This window comes from Artemia sp. Qi Xiang Cuo, chromosome 9, assembly GCF_049724085.1.
Source record: "Artemia sp. Qi Xiang Cuo chromosome 9, ASM4972408v1, whole genome shotgun sequence".
NCBI classification, from domain to species: Eukaryota; Metazoa; Arthropoda; class Branchiopoda; order Anostraca; family Artemiidae; genus Artemia; species Artemia sp. Qi Xiang Cuo.
In genome coordinates this window covers 37,495,807-37,519,592 of record NC_142802.1, presented here as the reverse complement: position 1 = coordinate 37,519,592, position 23,786 = coordinate 37,495,807, and the positions used below count along the sequence as shown (strand labels likewise).

At 35.4% G+C, this 23,786-nt stretch overlaps 1 protein-coding gene across 1 annotated transcript in view; it reads right to left on the bottom strand.

Annotated features, from left to right (window-relative positions):
* Positions 1–23,786, bottom strand: part of LOC148948623 (compound eye opsin BCRH2-like) — an 88,521-nt gene that overhangs the window by 26,901 nt on the left and 37,834 nt on the right. Inside the window, exons 3-4 of the mRNA XM_089094517.1 lie at positions 5,513–5,685; positions 2,729–3,123 (exon numbers count right to left, since the gene is read on the bottom strand). Of these exons, the coding sequence (XP_088950643.1) occupies positions 2,729–3,123; positions 5,513–5,685 (568 nt within the window). The remainder of the gene's footprint in view (positions 1–2,728; positions 3,124–5,512; positions 5,686–23,786) is intronic.

Below are 23,786 nucleotides of genomic sequence, written 5' to 3'. Positions count from 1 at the left end.
AACAATGGGCAAATTTCATAACTTGCAGACCTTCCCCTGGGAACGGTGGGGGATTAAGTCATCCTATAAGACATATTTATTAGATTTTCGACTATGTTGAACAAAATGGCTATCTCAAAATTTTAATTGGGTGGGACCACTAGGACCACTAGGTCTGGGTCAAAAACGTTTCATTTCAAACCAAATTTGCTATTTTAAAATGTTAATGATATTACTAGCTATTATTGAGCAGCGCTTTCTATGACATTGCTTATGTGCCCTAATAATAACTGCATGTATCTAGTTTTTTCGTTTAATAGAAACTCCCCCTAAGCATTCCCTAAAAATTTCAATTAAATGCCTTTAGTGTCATTAGTTACAGTAACCGTAGAAGTAGTATTAAAAATATATACATAGTGTCTTCTGGCTAGTTCAAAATCCACCACAACTTACCCTGAAACGTCTAACTTAATAATGAAAGCCGTTATTGTTAAATTGCTTTGTCACCCTTTTGTGCTGAACAAAACGGCTATCTCAAAATTGTAATTGGGTGACTTCGAGAAAAAAATAAGTGTGGGAGGGGGCCTAGTTGCCCTCCATTTTTTTGGCCACTTAAAAAGGGCACTACAACTTTTAATTTCCGTTCCAATGAGCCCTCCTATGATATTCTAGAACCACTGGGTTAATACGATTACCCCTGAGAAAAAAAAAATAATAAATAAACACGCATCCGTGATTTTTCTTCTGGCAAAAATTGGAAAATTCCATATTTTTCTAGATAGGATTGAAACCTCTACAGTAGGGTTCTCTGATACGCTGAATATGCTGGTGTGATTTTCATTAAGGTTCTATAATTTTTAGGGGGTCTTTCCCCCTTTTTCGAAAATCAGCCAAATTTTCTCAGGCGCGTAACTTGTAATAGGTAAGATTAAACTTGATGAAACTTGTATATTTGAAATCAGAACGAAAATTTGATACTTTTGATTTATCTATGGTATCAAAATTCCGTTTTTTAGAGTTTCGGTTACCATTGAGCCGAGTCGCTCCTTACTTACAGTTCGTTACCACGAACTGTTTGACAGTTCGTTTTATATTGGCATGACATTTTTCAGGAAAAAAATATAGTTTAAAACTTCTTGGGTTTTTCTTTAAAGATTTTTAGTTCGGCCTGCTCTTTGTATGCTGGAGAAATTTTTTCAACAACCTTTAACAACATACATATTTTTGAAAATTGTGATAAAAATAGTAGCGTTTAATTTAGTTTTATACCTCCTCTTGTTGACCAGAAAAATAAAAGCTAATACAATTCCCAAAAAATCTTTCTATTCTCTTTGACAGCTTAGGGAAACTTAAACTCTTTTGATTAAGTTCAATTTTAAGAGCAGAAGTAGTAATAAAAGTATAAAATTTTGAATAAAAGTTTGAACTTATAACCCTCAGTTGTTCTTGAGATATTGCTAAGAAGTCTTATTGGCAACCAGCATACACACAGTGCGTTTTGATCTAATTTTAAAGCAACATTTAGTTTTAAGCATAATGGACAAATTGCATAACTATGAAGGGCTGACCTACCCAAACCCAATAACTCTAGAGAAGTAATTACTAGACAGTAATTACTATTTTTATTGGGAGTGTTTGGAAAATTATGAGCTAAAGAGAGGGCTCATTGCCCTCTAATCGATTTAGACTCTTAAAAAGAGCATTAAAACGTTTCATTTCAAACCAAATTTGCTATTTTAAAATGTTAATGATATTACTAGCTATATTGCTGGCTAGTTCAAAATCCACCACAACTTACCCTGAAACGTCTAACTTAATAATGAAAGCCGTTATTGTTACATTGCTTTGTCACCATTTTGTCAATCTACATATCATAGTTTATTTTGTTTTTATGTCATAGTTTGTTTTGATTCTCCCATAAGAACCTTAAATGCCTCCCAGGTCATAACTTACAACCCCCCCCCCCCCGGCTCTGAGGGTTTGTTTCAACCTTAAAAGTCTCGGTATATGGTCTTTGGACCATTTTGAATAAAATGGTTACCTCAAAATTTCTACTGGATGCATTTTAGGAAAACACGACGTGTGAAGGTGGGGTAGCTGCCCTCCGATCACTTTGACTCTTAAAGCGGCCCTAGATCATCTAACTGCCAACCCAATGAGCCCCCTCTGAAGTTCATACGACCAGCCTTTCTATTAAAACCTTGTATACCCCCAGGACATAAATTACAACATTTGCCCTGAGGGCTGTGAGGGAGGGGAGTTAAATGGCTATCTGAACAAAATGGCTATCTCGAAATTTCAGTTGTATGAGTTTGGGTAAATGATGGGCGTGGAAGGGGGCTGGTTGACCTCCAATCACTTTCGACTATTAAAAAGGACAATAACCCTCTCATTTCCAATTGAGTGAGCTCCTTTTGAAGTTTCTACGATAACTGCTTCTATATGACGTAACCTGGTTTAAAACAAACAAAGAAAAAAACAGAAATAAAAAAATGTATATTGCGCCAATATCATTTTGTGATGATATCTGTCTATGATCACTGCCTATGATTTCTGTTCGTTTTGATTTTATTTATTTATTGATGGTTATTTGTGGTAGTTTTACGCTTGGAAGATTGTTTTACTTTATTCCTGCTCAATTTTGGCTTAATGAAGCTCTTTACTTTTCTGTGAAAACTTGTTTTGCGGAGAAAGTTTTTTTTTTTAATTAGTGACACAAAACAAGGAAAACAAATATAATGATACTTACAGCATTTGATCGAAGACTTGCCACATTCATTTTCTTAGCCTGCTCCTTAAGTGTTTTTTCATGTGCCCATACTGCACTGACAATTTGAGAATAAAAGAATACGAGGGAGCTCAAGCACAAAACATAAGAACCAGAAAAAATGAAAAGAAGATAAGACCGGACTTTAAATGTCTCAGTGAGATAATCAATGCCGCAAGTTGTAAGCATTCCTTCAAGGGCATAGGATCCCCAAACCTCCAAGAGAGGGGGAAGACTTATTCCAACTGCGTAAACCCAGATGAATATGATAAATATTGCTGCCTTTAACTTTGTTACCACTGGTCCGTTGATTCCCTTTACAATCACATTGTAACGATCATAACCTATGAAAACCATTGTCAGAATGGCAGCGATGCCTATAAAAAAAAATACGATGATTAGATAATAACCATTTATTGCAACACTGTTAGAATTCAAAATCAAGCCATAGTTTGAGTGATATTTTCTACCACGTTTCCTAGGAAAACACGTTAAAACCATATCAAAAGGCATGTGTCTGGACCGAACATGACCTATTATTTACAATAGCATTTATGAAAAATCTAAAAAAAACATTTGGTCTAGTTATATATAAACTAACGTATGCCATTGTGTTTTGATTGTTAACATGTTTCGAACATTGTATTGAACATACAAGTTACCATCTAACATTTATGTTTTGTAATCTAACATTTATAATCATTTTGTATTTTTTGAAATTTACCCTTATTCAAATAAAGTAGAGGGTGTAGCTGGCAGTAAGTATAAGCAAATTGAAACATAAATTTTTGTTTTTTTTATATTTTTTCCTATATATAGTAAAAAAAAGTGAAAATACTATTAAAATTTGGCCTGACAATTTTTTGGTAGTTGACCTAAGGTATAAAAGATACATTTTATGATATATAGCAACTTCTCATCCTATATTGCTCGGGTAACATCTGATCCTTTTTACTCAGGAATACCTTGAACATTTTAAGTGCTACATGATTTAATTATAATTTTTATGTGTTATTTTATGATTATCTCTATAACCTAAGTCATGTCCTGTACCGTTGTCTGCTTAGAATTTAATACAAGTAATCATAATTGTACCAAGCCTTTCTATAGCGTTTAAGCTTCTCATCTATCCCCAGCAAGTATGCCTCGTGTAATTAGTCAGGCCAATCCTAAGGAAACGCTACCGTAGTATTAGTCACCCTTAAGACAGTACCTCATACCCCCTCCATGGGCCAGATTAACAACCACTATTAATAACTCCTTATGTTACTTCACTACACAGATAGAAAATAGCCCTAGGCTAAGATACCCAATAGTCGATAGCTAATCACCCTTTCAACATTTAAATCAATGTGAAATTTATGTTATACCACCTAGGAAGCAGATTGTTTCACTTTTGGATTGGTCTAAATTTTCTTAATAAATGTGCAATTAGCCCTACCATGAATATTTTAGTCATATATAACATTAACAATTTTATTGTACTGATAGTCGATAGCGGAGCCTAGTGATGAACATACACTTTAAGCTTGAGCTTTAACTTGGAAAATACTGCTGAATCTTAGACAGGGTAAGTTTTGTTCATGTTTTAATGCTAAAAAAGTGTTCCTTGATTTTAGTCAGCCAATCATAATTAGCTTTGGCTAGTCCCAACCACTGCCAGTCCTTTACTTTCTAAAATTATCTAGATCATATTCAAGATTCTGAATGAATAGCTCATGTTTATGAAGCACACATTTTAATCAAAATATTTGTATCAATTTAGGTATTACCCTACGCTATATACAAAAGTTTATTGATTTCAGGTTTCTTTCCTGAATTGGTATTATGAATCTACTGTTTATCTGAAATTATAACAATAATAATGATAATGCAAACTAAAAAAATAAGATGAAGAGGGTACTCTAAGTATTATACAAAATAGTCGAAGCCATTTAAAAAAAGAAAGCAAAAACTCAGTAAAATATATCATAGTCTATATCCAAGGGCTATATCTGGTATTATCATGGGGGAGGGGCAGGAAAATTACCGTTTGAAAAGACTGTTGAATGTAGAACCTAATAGGCCTAGTAGCCTAGGCTAAATTTTTTTCCTGTTTAATTTCTGCCCTGAAATATACCTTTTCTAAAACATCAATGAATTTACCCAAAATGCTTGGTAGCGATGATTAGGCATATATATGGAAAAAGTGTTGAATGGGGAAGATTTACCTCTCACTCACTCGGACTATCTGTCTTGTCTTTTTCTACAATTAGCCATGGCTTGATGCATGCCCGCAACTGCTTGATTTTAATTCAATTGATAGATTCTTATCTATCAAGTGTAACGATACAACATGAGTGAGAGTTGTTGCAACACTCCACGGGGCCTTGGCATGATAGGTCCAGCTAATTTTTTGATGTGAACTTAACTGGTTTCTCCAATACCACCTGAATTTTCATTTTATTAAATATAAACTAAAGCATACAGTGTAAGGACTCGTGGAAAATGTAAAATTTTTGTCAAACAGGGTGCTTTAAAATCTTGTAAAGCCAAAAAATTAAGAATATGTAACTAGAGGATGAAAAATTAGCTTAAAAGTACGTAAAAAAATATTACTTAAGATAAGTAAATTGAGGGTAAGTGGAACAAAAATGTTGATAGAATAGGTCTTCTGAAAAAGCAAATTATGACTAGATCTCCTTCGAGCAAAAATTTATCCAAATTAAATATAGTATTTATACAACAATGCCAATACTAAGGATAATCGGGATTTTGGGTATCTACCTGTGACACTTCCTGCAAATGCATAGCTCTTGCACCATAGAAAATTAAAAATCCACCATCTGGAGCTAAATACGGTTACAATATACATTGGTGCTTGTGTCTGCATCATGAAGAAATCGGCAACTGCTAAATTGACCACTAGCATGTTAGCAGGACTCCGTAAATTCTTCGCTCTGTAAAGGGACGAGTATTTGAACATGCATCTTACTATTTGCTGATATCGAGCGCGGGCATAATATCGAAGCGTCGATCGATATTTCGATTATTAAAACTTGATCGTTTGAATCCTTCATATTTTGGAATAAAGAAGGGGGAATCATCTGTCCAAAAATAGACCAAATCACACTATTTCTTCTCGCCCTTAACTGTATCGGATATTCTTTATTCACTTTATTCACATATTTCTGATTTTTATGAGGGAAACACGAACGCAGTTGGGGAAGAGTTCCCTCTGGTACAAGGCATCCATAACGCTCTCTATTTCAACGGTTATGCCATAATTTACTATACATTTTCACATAATTTGTCTATTTTATAGGGGGAGGGTATTTGAAGGAATAGAGTTTTCTGAATAACTGTACGAAATCCCCCCGCCCATTGTGTGCAGGCAAACATTGTAAGATCCACAAATATTTTGGAACGAAAGTTGTCTCGATGTGTCAGATTTAACTATATTTAGTATACATTGAAATTCAAGATTTAATACCCTTATTGTTTCTCTAGAATAATCTTGACCAAAGATACACTTTACCAAAAATCGACCTTTGGCCTTTCTTCACGTCCAACTTTTGCAATATATTTAAGTGCTTCTAACTCTCCAGTGGTCTTAGATAATTTGGTGTCTTTTCATTTGACAGACAATAGTTCACGGAACGGAAGGACATCATTCATTTGGAAACGATTGCAAAATCATTGCTGATTTTTTTTTTCAAAATGTTCTGCAATCATGTTTTTATATGCCGTTTTCAGACGTTATAATTTTCTTACTTCTGATTTTATTATTCATGTCTATGATTCCCTGAAAACAGAATTTCGCCTTTGATTTGCTTTTTACCAAAGTTTAAGAAGGGTTACCAACTTTGGGGCTCCAGCTGAGCTATTTTGTAAAAAGGAAACAGAAGTACAAAAATATATTTTATTTTCAGCATCGTGCAAATGGCCTTTGTCCTTGGAGGAGTTAAAAGGTGTCTACATCACCGTTACTTGTGCAAATTTGTGGTCATTTTAAGTTTAACTTCATTGTTTTATCTCAACTCTCTATGTTTTTGTTTTTTTTTCCTCATTCGTAGATATACTTCAAGTCTTAAGTTTAGTATCATGTATATACCATTTTCTGCTACTTTTAAGTATTCGCTTTTTACTTGTCACGCAAAGATATTACTTTTGGTATATATTATATGTTCGTTTTTTAAGTCACAGGGTTTTGTATGTACCATTTAAAGTAATTTTGGTTAAAAACTTTATTAATAATATCAACAAATTTGAGCTAGAAATGTATTGTTGGGATTATTTGTGGTAAGAGAAGCCACGCAAAGAAGCTTAAAATTTGCAATCAATATCCTCAAAAATTCTTGAATACCAGCTTCAGGGAAAATCAAACAGATTTTCAAGAAGATGTAACATGCCGTAATCAGAATTCTTTAGATTCCGCATTGGTGGAGATCAGATACCATTAGTGAAAACTTTACTTAAATGTTGAACATGACTTGGGGCGTGTCAATACAAGAAATGTTCAAAACATTTGTGTTTTCCTTGAGGTATCCCTGGCCCTATCCAAATGTCCTGTAAGTTAAAAGCCTACCAGAGACGTAAAATATTTGGGCCCATTTTTGTGCTTAACCAAATTAGTTTCAAAGCTGATCTTACAGACGAAATTTAAGTACCACTATGCATCCTGAATCTTTTACTCTTTTGGCCGGGTTCGATCCAAAACCTTCTAAGTCTAGCAACATGACTGAACAAAAGTCATAGCTGATCTGAAAAAAAAAAATGGGGCCGATTCTTAGATAAAACAAACGTTTCTCAGTTTTCGCAGTGCATTAGCCATCCCCTTGATCCATGTGCTTACGGATATGAATTTCAATTTTTAAAGAAAAATTTATCGGTTCTTTTTCGAATGAACAGATGTCCAAGAGACAAAAACATTTTTATTCTCTTATCCTTTTCAGTAAACATTATATTTGTGGTCCCCTCACCCACCCCAAGCACTTTTTGAAAGCATGAACTTGATCTCACCAGCCTTTCTCTAAGCTTTATATACACTGTTTTTATAACCTTGGTGGATATACTGTTTTTTGATTCGCCTCAGTATTCCAGTGTTAGTATATTCAAAGTTTTAATGGAACTGATAGCGCCAAAGCTTTTTGCAGATCGGGGACACATATTTGTTGTCCTCTACATTTCTACCTTCCAAAAATAAAGTTCCTACTCCCGAAAAGTTTCAGCTCAACTGTCACAAGCAGTTAACAAGTTGTTGCAGATATGCAAGTTCGGTAATCTGAATATATGGTCTCTGTCTTTTTATCTCTACCCTTTCCTCTAGGTCAAAACATGAGGTCCACCTGGCCCCCTTTACCCCTTGAAACTTCCAACTCGTTTCACCCAGTTGATGCTAAGATAATGCAAATATTCTATATTGATAACCTGTGCATACACGGTTTCTTGCAATCTACATGGTTACTTGACCACAAGTAGATTCTAGTCTAACAAGGGTTCGCACTGCCAAACCTTTTAAAAGAATTGTGAGCCAAAATTTTAGAGCCCTTCCCCTGTTGCCCTCATCAAAGGCAACGCTATAGCGTTGCCTATAGTAAAGGCCATAAGGCTTCAACGTTTTATGTTTTATAATTTTTTTCCAGAGGCCCTTCACCCGGAAAGAGAAATTGTATAAGCTTTGGAGGGGCTCATTCAATTAGAAATTGAAAGTTCTTGTGCCCTTTTAGGAGTCAAAAGTGACTGGAGGGCAACTAGCCCCTCACACAACCAAATTTTGAGATAGCCATTTTGTTCAAAATAGTCTAAGATCAGTAAGACATATTCTGGGGTCGAAACAACCCCCTCAGCCCAAGGGCAAGTGTTGTAAGCTATGCCCCTGGGACATATAAGATTCATATGGAAGAGGTGGCAGTAAAAAACTTTGAACGAGGCTTATTTGATTAGAAATTGAAAATGTTACTTCCTTTTTTGCGAGTAAAAAATAATCAGAGGGAAACTAGCCCCCTCCTCACACCCTCTTTCCCTCAAATGCATCCTTTCATATATATATATATATATATATATATATATATATATATATATATATATATATATATATATATATATATATATATATATATATATATATATTATATATATATATATATATATATATATATATATATATATATATATATATGTATATATGTATATATATATATATATATATATATATATATATATATATATATATATATATATATATATATATATATATATATATATATATATATATATATATATATATATATATATATTGTTCAAAATAATCTAAAGATAATATAACAGTGCCTCCCGGGTCAATACAACCACCAAAGCCTGGGGGCATGGGTTGTAAATTTTTTCCCGGGGCATATAAGTTTCTTATGGCAGACGTGGTTGTATAAACTTTGGAGGAGGCTCAATTGATTGGAAAATGAAAGTTTTAGTTCCCATTTTAAGATTCAAAAGTGATTGGATGGCAACTAGCCACCCCCTCCCCCCTTCCCACACTCTCTTTTCCACAAATGCAGCCGATCCAAATTTTAATGTAGCCATTTTGTTCAAAATAGTCTGACGATTATACAACAATGCCTCCGGGGCTGGTAACCCCCAGAACCCGGGGTCAAGGATTGATAATTATGCTCCGAGGGTATATAAGTTTTTGTTTTGGAAGACAGTTACCTGTTGTATGTTTGTTGTATGTTTATATGATTGTTTATTTAGTTTCTGTTCGTTTTGGGTTTCATTTATTCTTGAATAGTAATTTTTGGTTGTTTTGAGTTTGAATTATATATTATCCAAAACGTTCTAAGTCTAGCAGTTGGACTGAGCAAAAGTCATAGCTGATCAAAAGACAGAAATAGGACCGATTTTTTGGATGAAACAAACATCTCTCCGTTTTTGCAATGCATTGATCCATGTGCTTACAGATACAAGTTTCAATCTTCTAAGAAAAAATGATCAGTTCTTTTCCAAATGAACTAATGTTTAGGAGACAAAAAAAAAGTTTTTGTTCTCTTATCCTTTTCATTAAACATCATATTTGTGGTCCCCTCGCCCACCCCAGGCAGTTTTTGAAAGTATGAACGTGATCGCACCAGCTTTTCTCTAGTTATTATAGATACACTTTTTTCATAGCCTTGGTGAATATGATGTCTTTTGATTCGCCACAGTACCTCAGTATTAATAGATGCCAAGTTCTACTGGGACGTGTAGTGCCAAAACTTTTTGCAGATAAGGGACACATATTTGTTGTACTCTATGTCTCTTCCTTCCAAAAATAAAGTAAGAAGTCCTTTGCCTTCTCTCCTCCCCAAAAGTTTTAGTTCAATTGCCACAAGCAGTTAACGAGTTGTTGCAGATATGCAAGTTCGATAATCTGGATATATTGTCTCTGCCGATTTACCTCTGCCCTTCTCTCTAAGTTGAAACCTGAGGTCCACTCGACCCCCAGTACCCTATGAAAATTTCATCTCGTTCCCCTCAGCTGATTTTAAGATAATGCATAATATGCTATGCTGTTACCCTGTATAGACGCGGTTTCTTTCAATCTAAATGGTTACTTGGATTAGTAGATTCTAGGACAATAAGGCCTCGTACTGCCAAACCTTTTTAAGAAATTCTGAGCCAATATTTTTTAACCCTTCCTCTGTTCCTCTCATCAGAGACAACGCTAGTGTCGCCTATAGTAAAGGCCATAAGGCTTCAATGATTTATGTTTTATTAAATAAAAAATTCCAAAAGCGCTTCATATGGAAAGAGTGGTCGTATAAACTATGGCGGGATCTCATTCGATTGAAAATCGGAAGTTCTAATGTTCTTTTAGGGTTTTAGGAGTCAAAAGTGATCATAGGGCAACTAGCCCCCCCCCCTCCACATGCCCTCGTTTCTAAAAATGCATCTGATCAAAACTTTCAGATAGCCATTTTGTTCAAAATTGTCTTTTGGGGTAAATATTTTGGGTTTAACACAACCCCCAGAGCCCGGGAGCAAGTGTTGTAAGTTATGCCCCAGAAGCGTGTAAGGTTCATATGAAAGGGATGGTAGTAAAAACTTTGGAGGAGGCTCATTTGATTGGAAATTGAAAATGTTAGTTCATTTTTTGCGAGTGAAAAGTGATCGGAGGGTAACTAGCCCCCCTCCCCTCCCTTCAAGCCCCCTTTCCCTCAAATGCATCTGATCAAAATTTTGAGACAGTCACTATGTTCAAAATAATCTACATATAATATAATAGTGCCCCCGAGCCTGAAACCACCTTTAACAAACTTTATGAAACAAACTGTATATGTCTCCATATAAGATTTTTATGGGAGGTGTTGTTTTATAAACTCTGGAGGAGGCTCATTCGAATGGAAATTGAAAGTTGTAGCTCCCCTTTTAAGAGTCAAAAGTGATCGGAGGGCAACTAGCCCCCCCTCTTATCCACAAATGTAGCCAATCCAAATTTTGAGAGAGCCCTTTTGTTCAAAATAACCCTATGGCTATATAACAATACCTCTGGGGCTGACAGCCCCCCAGATCCTTGGGACAAGGGTTGACAGTTATGCCCCGAGGGCATATAAAGTTTTTTGGAAAGGGTAGTCGTATAGTCGGTCGTTAGAGAAGGCTCATATAATCGGAAAATGAAAGTTTTAGTTCCCTTTATAAGAGTGAAAAGTGATGGGAGGGCAAGTAGCCCCCCAGACCCTCTTTTCTCCAAATGCTTCCGATCGAAATTTTGACACTGCCATTTGTTTAAAATATTCCAAAGATCATCTAAGAATGCCTCCAGGATTGACAAGACCCCCTAGAGCCCGGGGGCAAGGGTCATAAGCTATAGCCCGGGAGCATAAAAGTTTTTTTTAGGGCCTGGTTGTATGAACTTTAAAGAAGGCTCATTTGATTGGATACTGAAATTTCTAGTTCCCTTTTTAAGAGTCAAAGATTGGGGGAGGGGCAACTAGCCCTCCTCGTCCCATCTGTTGTCCAAATGCCTCCGGTCAAAACTTGAGTTCGCTATTTTGTTCAAAATAGTCCAAAGACCTTATAACAATGCCACCGGGCTTTACACAACCCCCCAAAGCCCAAGAGCAGGGAGTGTGAGTTATGCCCCAGGGACATTTAAGATTTCTCCGGAAGGGGGAGGGGTCGTATAAACTTGGAAGGTAGCTGTTTTGATTGTAGATAATTTCGGAGATCACACTGCCTTTCCATGACGATAAAATAAAAGTTCAAAATAAGGATAAAATCCTTTTTAATAGACAGTGTATAGAAATTCTTTTTTTGTGAATTTCTATACACCTTCTATTAAAAAGGGTTTTATCCCTATTTTGAACTTTTATTTTATCCTTATTTGATTGGAAATTGAAAAGTTCTGGTTCCTTTCATAGAGTCAAAAGTAATCAGAAGGCAACTAGCCCCCCCCCCCCCACGCCCTCTTTTCCCCAAAAGGATCCTATCAAAAATTTGAGATAGCCATCTTACTCAAAATAGTTCAAAGATCATATAATAATGTCTTCAGGGATGATGCAACCCACCAGAACCATGGGGAAGGGTTGCAAGCTATGTCCCGGGGATATGTAAGGATTTTGTGGAAAACGTGGTCGTGTAAACTTTGAAGGAGGCTCATTTTATTAAAAATCGAACGTCCTAGTTCTCTTTTTGAGGGTCAAAGTGATATGAGGGCAACTAGTCCCCCGCCACGCTTTTTTCAACAAATGCATTTCATCAGCAGTTTGATATAGCCATTTTGTTCAAAATAGTCCAAATATCATGTAACAATGCATCTTGGGTTGACACAACCCCCCAGAGCAAGGGTTGTAAGCTATGTCCCTGAGCATATATGATTTTTATGGTGGGGATGATAAAATTTGGTGGAGGTTCATTTGATTAGAAATCAAATTCCCCCACAGCCACGGGGCAAGAATTGCAAATTATACAATTTGTTCATTTTTAACATGCATGATTTATCATTGGGTAAGGGGGAATGCTTGATAATGGGTGCGTCCGAAAATACTATTAATACTGCGGATGTATGTGTGACTAGTTGCGAATGCAACAGTGACTACTTCCGACTGCGACAACTTGCGACAGTGATAGCGACTGCTTGCAACTGGTACTGTATTTACTTGTGACTACTTTCAAAGAATGTTAGGGGACATTGAACAAAATCAAACACATTATTTGCCTGCTGATTGTCAAATGGGTCCCTCAGCAATATCTAAAAAACTGTTGAGGCCGTTAAATTGAAACTTGTTGAAGAGTATGTTGAACAGTATTTGAACCTTCAGGGAACGTTTAAGGGGATTTTCAACTAGCTAAAAAGACACTATGTGCATCAATGTCATCAACAGAGTATATCTGTAATATCTCAGAAGTGGTTAAGGGTAGAATATTCAATCAAAACATACGATGCACATCTAGGTTGTCAGAAGGGCGTATCTGAAATGTTCCAGGAACGGCTGATGCCATTTAGCTGAAACTTTCAGGGAATACTAAGGGAGGATTAAAATAACTAAAACGCTACCAATTAGAACAATTAAATTAGAATTGGATATCTGAATTCTTACGCTAGAGACCTGAAAAACTGAAGAAATATTAATTATATTAACCAAAACTTTGGCAATCAAAACGAACAGAAATTAATTAAAAGAAAACTTTCCGAAAAAGAAGTTTTTCAAAGAAAAGTAAAAAAAATGTTTTATTACCAGAGGTACCTCTCTGGGAATGCTATAAATGATGTAAATACCTATCCCCTAAAATATAGGTTATAGTTAACTGCATACATGACAATCAAAAACGAACAGAAATTCATTAAAAAAAACTTTCCAAAAAGAAGTTTTTTAAGGAAAAGTATAGGCAATATTAAATTTAAAATCAGCAGAAATAAATTCCTATAATAATTCAAACTCAAAACAGCCAGAAATATAAAAAACAACCATTAAAGAATAAATGAAACCCAAAACAAACAGAAACTAAATAAACAATCATAGCAAACATAAATACAACTATTACCTGTCTTCCTAAACATTTGTTCATTCGGAAAAGAACCGATTATTTTTTCTTAGAAATTTGAAACTTGTATCCGTAAGCATATGGATCAAGAGGATGGCTAATTCGTCGCAAAAACTGAGAAAAGTTTGTTTAATCCAAAGATTGGCCCGATTTTTGCAGATTAGCTATGACTTTTGATCAGTCCGGTTTCTTGCCTTGGCTTTTGATCATACCCGGCCAAAATAGAAAAAAAAAATCAAATCACACAGCGGGAAATAAATTCCGTCTGTAGAATCAGCTTTGAAACTAATTTGGTTTTACACAAAAATAGGCCAAATATTTTATGTCTCTGTTAGGCTTGTAACTTACAGGGCGTGTGAAAAGGACCATGAAGACGTAAAGGAAAAGACAAATATTTTGAACTTTGGCTGTATTGACACGCCCCAAGTCACCTTCCAGGGAGTTTTGAGGGGAGGCAAGTAAATATTGAACTACGACTTCACTAAGAAAATTAAATCAAATAAAAAGACCCTATGTGTATCCAGGCCATCAAAATCCATGATCTGCAATTTCTAAGAAGATGAAATGGGAGAGGGAAAGCGAACTTCAGATTTTTAGTTGGGGGAGGGGCTAAATTTATTTTTATCCAATCGCATCGAACCTTCTTTGACTATAAGCTCTTATAGTACCTAAATTTTGTGCATTGTCAAGTAGTGAAGAAAAACAAAAGACGCTGTATTCTGTAAAGTTACCAAAATAACGCATCTGCAATGTTTTGGGAACAGCTTAGGAGAGCTGATACTTTCACTTTTTTTGAAGGGGGTCATATGGACCTTGAATTTTCACTTGGAGGAAGGGGCACAGAAGAGCTTTTGTCTCTAATACGGAGGAAGGTTTTAGTTTGAGAAAGGGAGACAGAAGAAGTTTTGTTTCAACTATGCCTGGAATTTCTAGCTTTTTAAGCCCCCCTGGGACTAGAATCTATTCATAGGGAAGTAACGATGTCAATTGAGAGAAAACTTATATACCCAGATTAACGCAGTAAGTATCTGTGATGGTTCTAAACGTTTACCCCCCGCAGAAAATACTCCCCCCCCCCAGAGAGTACCTCCCATAAAATACCCCCTGGGAGAAACCTCCCGTGGAAAATACCCCTGTGTAAAATACTCCTCGTGGAAAATACACCCGGAAAATACCCCTGAAAAATACCCCGCAGAAAATACCCCCTCGGAAAATACCCCCCCCCCAAAAAAAACTGCAAAAAATACACCCCGGAAAATACTCCCAGAAAAATACCCCCCGCAGAAAATACCACCCCCGGAAAATACCCCACCGGGAAAATACCCCCCACGGAAAATACAGCCTCATTGAAAGGAAATGAAAACTTCCCCAGAAAATTCACTCCTCCCCCTCCCTCCGCAGAAAACTCCCCCGCAAAAAATGTCCCTATGTTTCCCAATAACAAATACTATCTGTGATCAATGGCTAAATTAAAAAAAAAAACTTAAAAAGGCACTTAAACTTCTACAATGGGGTTCTCTGATTGTTTGGGAGGGAGGGTGATACGCCAAAGGGTACGTTTTAATACCAAAACATCCTTGCTTTGATTGAGCCATCAGATAAATACCGAATTAGTTCTAAGGGAGAGGCGAAAAGGGGGGTGGAGGTAGAAACTGAAATATAATTCCCAGGGCCGTAACCAGGATTTGCGTTGGAGAAAGGTGGATTTTGAGGGGGGTATAAAAGAAACTTGAAAAATATTTAAAAAACGCGAAACTTATATATACTCCCTTATTATTTCTGGGAATGTCTCTGGTCTATGCTGTTATTAGTAGAGATGCCTTATTGAATACAGAACGAACACATGTGCTGCCACCTACAACTTTTTCTAACACCAAATATGGGCATAGAGTCCCTAGGGGAAATGGATTTCTGAGAAATTGATTGCGTAATCTAAGTGTGTCAATGACCTAAATTTCCAAAGGTGTTGATGTTGTTGTTGTTGCGCTCAGCGAATGTTACGAGTTTCCAGGAATTTGGAACACCTGTGCTGTCGACCTCAATTCACCTATCGTGAATCAATAATTCCCCTTAGAAACAACAAAATAATTCCCCTTTCTTAACAGATCAATCAACCAATGACATCATCTGTCAGACTTTAAAAATTTTCGCCTAGAAACGATTCTCCAGTAATAGATCCAAGTCATTAATGTCTTTGCCTCGGAAACAACTCTACTGGTCGAACTCCAAAAGATATTAATAACCAAACGCCATGGAAACAATTCTCCAAGAAACATGTTAGCGATGAATTGTTTTAGCGCGGGAATCAGGTTTCTTAGTAATTTGAAATGTGTCAGCGCAGAGATGCCAAACAAAAGGAACTCGCTGAAATTACGTTTAGGGATTATTTGGGCGAAACCGTTTTAGCCATTTTATAGAATTATTTCGGAGAAACAGTTAGAAACATTTTAAAAGATGATTTAAAAGATGATTTTAGAAGAGAATTTAAGGGTAAAACTCTGTGGTAGTTACAATACACAAGTTGTATTTTAACAGTGTCGTGAGGTCCCCTACCCCAACCCCAAAGGGTTCCGATCCCCCTACCCCAACCCCAAAGGGTTCTAATCCCCCTACCCCAACCCCGAAGGAAGCCCCCGGTACTCAAAGGTCCCCCAAGGTCCCAAAGGGCCCCCCGATCCCCAAACGCCCTCCCCCGGCCCCCCAAGGTCCACCCCCGGTCCTAAAAGGTCCCCCAGGCTCCTAAAGGGCCCCCCGGCCCCCAAAGGCCCTCCCCGGGCCCCTAAAGGCCCTCCCCCAGCCCCCAAAGGTCCCCCAGGCTCCCAAAGGACCACCCGGCCCTCAAGGGCCCCCCCAGACCCTCAAAGGCCCTCCCCGGCCCCCTCTTTCGTTAATGTGTGTTGTCTGAAACCTATGATTTGGGGTGTATGGGTTGCTATTTCCGACTTTTCTTAACCAGATTTCTTAGTCATCGGTAGGTGTGTGGTGTCTGAAACTTATGATTTGGGATGGTTAATTTGCTATTTCCGGCTTTTCTGAGCTAGATTTCTTAGCCTTTCATAGGTGTGTGCTGTCAGAAAATTATGATTTGGGATTTGTAGTTTGCTTTTTGGACTTTTCACAGCTAGGATTCTTAGTCCCTCATAGGTGTCTATTGTCTGAAACCTGTAGTTTGGGATGAGTAATTGGATATTTCAGGCTTTTATGAGCTAGGCATCTTAGTATTTCGTATGCGAATGTTGTCTGAAACTTACAATTTGGGATATGTAAATTACTATTTAGGACTTTTCTGAGCTAGATATCTTAGTCTTTCGTTGATGTGTGTTGTCTGAATCCTATGATTTGGGATGGGTGGATTGCTATTTTTGACTTTTCTGAGCCGGATTTCTTAGCTATTCATAGGCGAGTGTTGTCTGAAACTTATGATTTGGGATGGTTAATTTGCTATTTCCGGCTTTTCTGAGCTAAATTTCTTAGCCTTTCATAGGTGTGTGCTGTCAGAAAATTATGATTTGGGATGTGTAGTTTGCTATTAGGACTTTTCAGAGCTCGGATTCTTAGTCCATCACAGGTATTTTTTGTCTAAAACCTATTGTTTGGGGTGAGAAGTTTTCTCTTTCAGACTTATCTTATCTAGGTTTTTTAACCTTTCGTAAGTGTGTGTAGACTGAAACTTATGATTTGAGACGTGTAATTTGCTATTTCTGACTTTTCATAACTAGATTTCTTAGTCTATTATTGGTGTGTGTTGTCTGAAACCTATGATTTGGGATGTGTGGCTTGCTAATTTTGACATTTCTGAGCTGGATTTCTTAGCCTTTCATATGTGTGTGTTGACTGAAACCTATAGTTTAGGATGAGTGGTTTGCTTTTTTTGACTTTTCTGAGATAGATTTCTTAGCCATTCATAGGTATGTATTGTATGAAGCTAATGATTTGAGGTGTGTAATTTGATAGTTGGACTTTCCAGATCTTGGATTGTTAGTCTTTCATAAGTGTGTGTTGACTGAAGCCAATAGTTTAGGATGAGTCGTTTACTAGTTCTGAATTATCTTAGCTATATTTTTTATACTCTCATATGCGTGGGTTGTCTGAAACTTATGATTTGAGGTGTGTAATTTGCTAGTTGGTCCTTTCAGAGCTAGGATTCTTAGTCTCTCATAGGTGTGTGTTGACTGAAACCTATAGTTTAGGATGAGTGGTTTGCTATTTTTGACTTTTCTGAGCTAGATTTCTTAGCCTTTCATAGGTGTGTGTTGTCAGAAACTTATGATTTGAAGTGTGTAATTTACTATTTTTAACTTTTCAGAGCTAGGATTCTTTGTCTCTCATAGGTATTTGTTGTCTGAAACCTATAGTTTGGGATGAATAGTTTGCTATTTCAGGCTTTTCTGAGCTAAGGTTTCCTAGTATTTCGTAGGTGTGTGTTGACTGAAACTTATGTTTGGAGGTGCGTAATTTGCTATTTCCGGCTTTTCTAAGCTAGATTTCTTAGTCTTTCGTTGGTGTGTGTTGTCTGAAACCTATGATTTGGGATGGGTGGATTGCTATTTTTGACTTTCCTGAGCTGGATTTCTTAGCGTATCATATGTGTGTGTTGTCTGAAACCTATGATTTGGGATGGTTAATTTGCTATTTTTGACTTTTTAGAGCTAGGATTCTTAGTTCCCTCATAGGTGTTTGTTGTCTGAAACCTATAGTTTGGGATGAGTAGTTTGCTTTTTCAGGCTTTTCTGAGCTAAGGTTTCTTAGTATTTCGTAGGTGTGTGCTGTCTGAAACTTATGATTTGATGTGTGTAATTTGCTATTTCCGACTTTTCATAGCCCGATTTCTTAGTCATTGCTAGGTGTGTGGTGTCTGAAACCTATGATTTGGGATGTGTGGAATGCCATTTTTGACTTTTCTGAGCTAGATTTCGTTGCCTTTCATAGGAGTGTGCTGTCAGAAAATTATGATTTCGGATTTGTAGTTTGCTTTTTGGACTATTCAGAGCTAGGAATCATAGTCCCTCATAGGTGTTTATTGTCTGAAGCCTATAGTTTGGGATGAATAGTTGGCTATTTCAGGCTTTCATGAGTTAGGCTTCTCAGTATCTCGTAGGCGAATATATCCTTAAACTTACGATTTGGGACATGTAAATTACTATTTCGGACTTTTCTGACCTACATATCTTAGTCTTTCGTTGATGTGCGTTGTCTGAAACTTATGATTTGGGTTGGGTGGACTGCTATTTTTGAATTTTCTCAGCTGGATTTCTTAGCCGTTCATAGGTGTGTGTTGTCTGAAACTTATGATTTGAGATGGTTAGTTTGCTATTTCTGGCTTTTCTGAGCTAGGTTTCTTAGCCTTTCATGTGTGTGTCTTGTCAAAAAATCATGATTTGGGATGTCCAGTTTGCTATTAGGACTATTCAGAGCTAGGATTTTTGGTCCATCACATGTATTTTTTTTCCAAAACCAATTGTTTGGGGTGAGAGGTTTGCTCCTTCTAACTTTTAATATCTAAGTTTTTTAGCCTTTCGTTGGTGTGTGTTGTCTGAAACTTATTTTTTGAGATGTGTAATTTGCCATCTCCGACTTTTCTTTACTAGATTTCTTAGTCTTTCCTTGATGTGTGTTGTCTGAAACTTAGGATTTGGGATCTGAGACCTGCTATTTTTGACATTTTTAAGGTTGATTTCTTAATCATTCATAGGCGTGTGTTGTCTGAAACCTATAGTTTAGGATGAATAGTTTGATATTTTTGACTTATATGACCTATATTTCTTATCCATTCGTAGGTGTGTGTTGTCTAAAGCTTATGATTTGAGGTGTTTAATTTAATATCTGGACTTTTAAGAGCTAGGATTTCTAGTTTCCCATATGTGTTTGTTGGCTTAAACTTCTAGTTTGGGATGAAGAGTTTGCTATTTCAGGCTTGTCTGAGCTAAGGTTTCCTAGTATTTCGTAGGTGAATGTTGTCCGAAACTTATGATTTGGGATATGTAAAATACTGTTTAGGGTCTTCTAAGCTAGGTTTCTTAGTATTTTGTTGGTATGTTTTGTCTGAAACCTAAGATTTGGTATGTGTGGATTGCTAATTTCGACAATTCTGAGCTGGATCTCTAAGCCTTTCATAGGTGTGTGTTGTCTGAAACCTAGGATTTGGGATGGTTAATTTGCTATTTTTGACTTTTCTGAGCTAGGTTTCTTAACCATTCATAGGTGTGTGTTGTCAGAAAATTATGATTTGGGATGTGTAGTTTGCTATTTGGACTTTTCAGAGCTAGGATTCTTAGTCCATCATAGGTATTTGTTGTCTGAAACTTCTAGTTTGGGATGAATAGTTTGGTATTTCAGGCTTTTCTGAGCTAAGGTTTCTTAGTATTTCGTAGGTGTGTATTGTCTGAGACTTATGATTTGGGGTGTGTAATTTGCTCTTTCAGTCTTTTCATAGCCAGATTTCATAGTTTTTCGTTGGCATGCGTTGTCTTAAACCTATGATTTGAGATGTGGGGTTTGTTATTTTTTGAACTTTCTGAGCGGGATTTCATAGCCTTTCATAGGTGTGTGCTGACTGAAACATATGTTTTTAGATAAGTGGTTTGCTATTTCTGACTTTTCTGAACTAGATTTCTTAGTCTTTCATAGGTCTGTGTTGTCAAAAAATTATGATTTGGTATATGTGGTTTGCTTTTTGGACTTTTAAGAACTAAGAATCTTAGTCCCTCATAGGTGTTTGTTGTCTGAAACTTCTAGTTTGGGATGAGTAGTTGTTTATTTCAGGCTTTTCTGAGCTAAGTGTTCTTAGTATTTCGTTGGTGAATGTTGTCTGAAACTTATGAATTGGGATATGTGAATTACTATTTCGAGCTTTTATAAGCTAGATTTCATAGTCTTTCGTCGGTATATGTTGTCTGAAACCTATGCTTTGGGATGTATGGGTTGCTATTTTTTGACTTTTTTGAGCTGGATTTCTTAGCCTTTCATAGGTGTGTGTTGACTGAAACCTATGATTTGGGATGAGTGGTTTTCTATTTTTTGACTTTTCTGAGCTAGATTTCTTAGCCTTTCATAGGTGTGTGCTGTCAGAAAATTATGATTTGGGATTTGTAGTTTGCCTTTTGGACTTTTCAGAGCTAGGATTCTTAGTCCCTCATAGGTGTTTGTTGTCTGAAATCTACAGTTTGGGATGAGTAGTTGGCTATTTCAGGCTTTTCTGAGCTAAGGTTTCTTAGTATTTTGTAGGTGTGTACTGTCTAAAACTTATGATTTGAGGTGTGTAATTTGCTATTTCCGACATGATCAATTCTATTTCTCCATAATAATATGAAAATTTTCCACTTCAGTTCAGATTTTTCTCAAAGAGATGAAAACATTTAAAATACTGTTCCAAATTTTTCATTGAAGATAGAAAAGTTCAAGTTCTCTTCTGAATTTTACCAAAGAAAACAAGTCAATTCTAATTTCTCCAGAGAAAATATAAACCTTCCACTTCACTTCTAAGCTCACAAAGACATAAAAAGTTAAAAGTTTAGTTTGAAATTTTCCATAGAATAATGAAAAAGTTATAGTATGATTTGTTATTATTTTCCATAAAGACGAAAAGTTTCGCTTTAATTCTAAATTTTCTGAAATTCGGTACTGACTTTTTTTAAAGAGATGAAACAATTTAAAATAATGTTCCAAATTATTCAAAGAAGATTGAAAAGTGCAAGTTTTCTGTTGAATTGTACCAAAGGACACGATTAAATTCTAATTTCTCTAGATAAAATAAGAATTTTCCACTTCAGTTTAAAGTTCACCAAGACATAAAAAGTTTAAACTTCAGTTCTAAATTTTTCCGTTGAAGATAGAAAAACCTATGCTATGATTGTGATTATTTTCCATGAAGATAAAAAATGTCACTTTCGTTCTTAATCTTTTTAAATCCAATTCCAATCTTTCTCAAAGAGATAAAAAAATTTAAAGTTCTGTTCCAAATATTTTCTCAGACGAAGAAAAGTTCAACTTCGATTCTGAATCTTCTCAATGAAAATTAAATAAGTTATTTATCAAATCTATTTTCTCAAAAATAACATAAGAGTATCCACTCCAGTTCATATTTTTTTCGCAAGGACATGAAGAAATTTAAAGTTCTGTTCCAAATTGTTTATAGAAGATAGGGAAAGTTATACTTTGATCATGAATATTCAAGTTCTATTCTGAATTTTACCAAAGAACGCAATTCAACTCTAATTTCCCCAATAAAAAATTTTAAGTTCAGTTCTAAATTTTTCCGTAGAAGATAGGAAAAGTCATATTATGATTGCGATTATTTTCCATGAAGATAAAAAGTTTCACTTTAATTATAAATTTTCTTAAATTCAATTCAGACCAGTCTCAAAAAGATTAAAAATTTTATAGTTCTGTTCCAAATATTTCCTCGGAGGAAGAAAAGTTCAACTTCGATTCTGAATTTACCCAATGAAAAGGAGATAGGTTATTGATCAAAACCATTTTCCTAAAGTAACATACAAAGTTCCACTTTAGTTCAGATTTTTTTTCTCAAGGAGATGAAGAAATTTAAAGCTCGGTTCCATATTGGTTCTAGATGATAGGGAAGGTTATGCTCTGATCGTGAATATCCAAATTATATTCTGAATTTTACCAAAGAACACAATTCAATTCGAATTTCCCCAATAAAAAATTTAAAGTTCAGTTCTAAATTTTTCCCTAGAATATAGGAAAAGTTATATTATGATTGTGATTATTTTTCATGAAGATAAAAAAGTTTCACTTTAATTATAAATTTTCTTAAATTCAGTTCCGAATTTTCACAAAGAGATGAAAAAATTTAAAGTTCTGTTCCAAATTTTTTCATAGAAGATAGGAAAAGTTATACTTTGATTGTGAATATTCTTCATGAAGATATGGAGATCCACTTTAATTCTGGCGCCACTTTAATTCTGAGTTTTCTCAAAGAACTGCAAAATGTACAAGTTCTCTTCTGAATTTTCTTAGAGAAGAGAAAAAAAGTTAGCTCAATTCTGAAATTTACCAATGAAAATGAATAAGCTTTCATTTCAGTTCCTAATTTCTCAAAGACATAAAACTTTAAAGTTCAATTCTAAATTTTTCCATAGAAGATAGGAATGGCTATACTATGATTGTGATTATTTACCATGAAGATAAAAAGTTTCACTTTATTTCTAATTTTTCTTAAATTCAGTTCATTCATCTAACCACCAAAATCAATAGGCTACGTTAGGTTAGGTTTGATTAAGTTAGGTTAGGTTAAGTTAGGTTAGATTAACGTATCTTTAGCGCTCATGATAAGTTAACCTAACATAACTTAACCGAACCTAACTTAATACAACCTAAACTTACGTAGCCTATTGTTTTTGGTGGTTAGATGAATGAACTGAATTTAAGAAAAATTAAAATTAAAGTTAAACTTTTTATCTTCATGGTAAATAATCACAATCATAGTATAGCCATTCCTATCTTCTATGGAAAAATTTAGAATTGAACTTTAAAGTTTTATGTCTTTGAGAAATTAGGAACTGAAATGAAAGCTTATTCATTTTCATTGGTAAATTTCAGAATTGAGCTAACTTTTTTTCTCTTCTCTAAGAAAATTCAGAAGAGAACTTGTACATTTTGCAGTTCTTTGAGAAAACTCAGAATTAAAGTGGCGCCAGAATTAAAGTGGATCTACATATTTTCATGAAGAATATTCACAATCAAAGCGTAAATTTTCCTATCTTCTATGAAAAATTTGAAACAGAACTTTGAATTTTTCATTTCTTTGAGAAAAGTCGGAACTTAATTTATGAAAATGTAGAATTAAAGTGAAACTTTTTATCTTCCTGGTAAATAATAGCAATCATAGTATAACTTTTCCTATCTTCTACGGAAAAATTTAGAACTGAACTTTAAATTTTTCATTGGGAGAATTAGAATTGAATTGTGTTCTTTGGTAAAATTCAGAATAGAACTTGAATATTCACGATCAGAGTATAACTTTCCCTATCTTCTATGAAAAATTTGGAACAGAACTTTAAATTTCTTCATCTCCTTGAGAAAA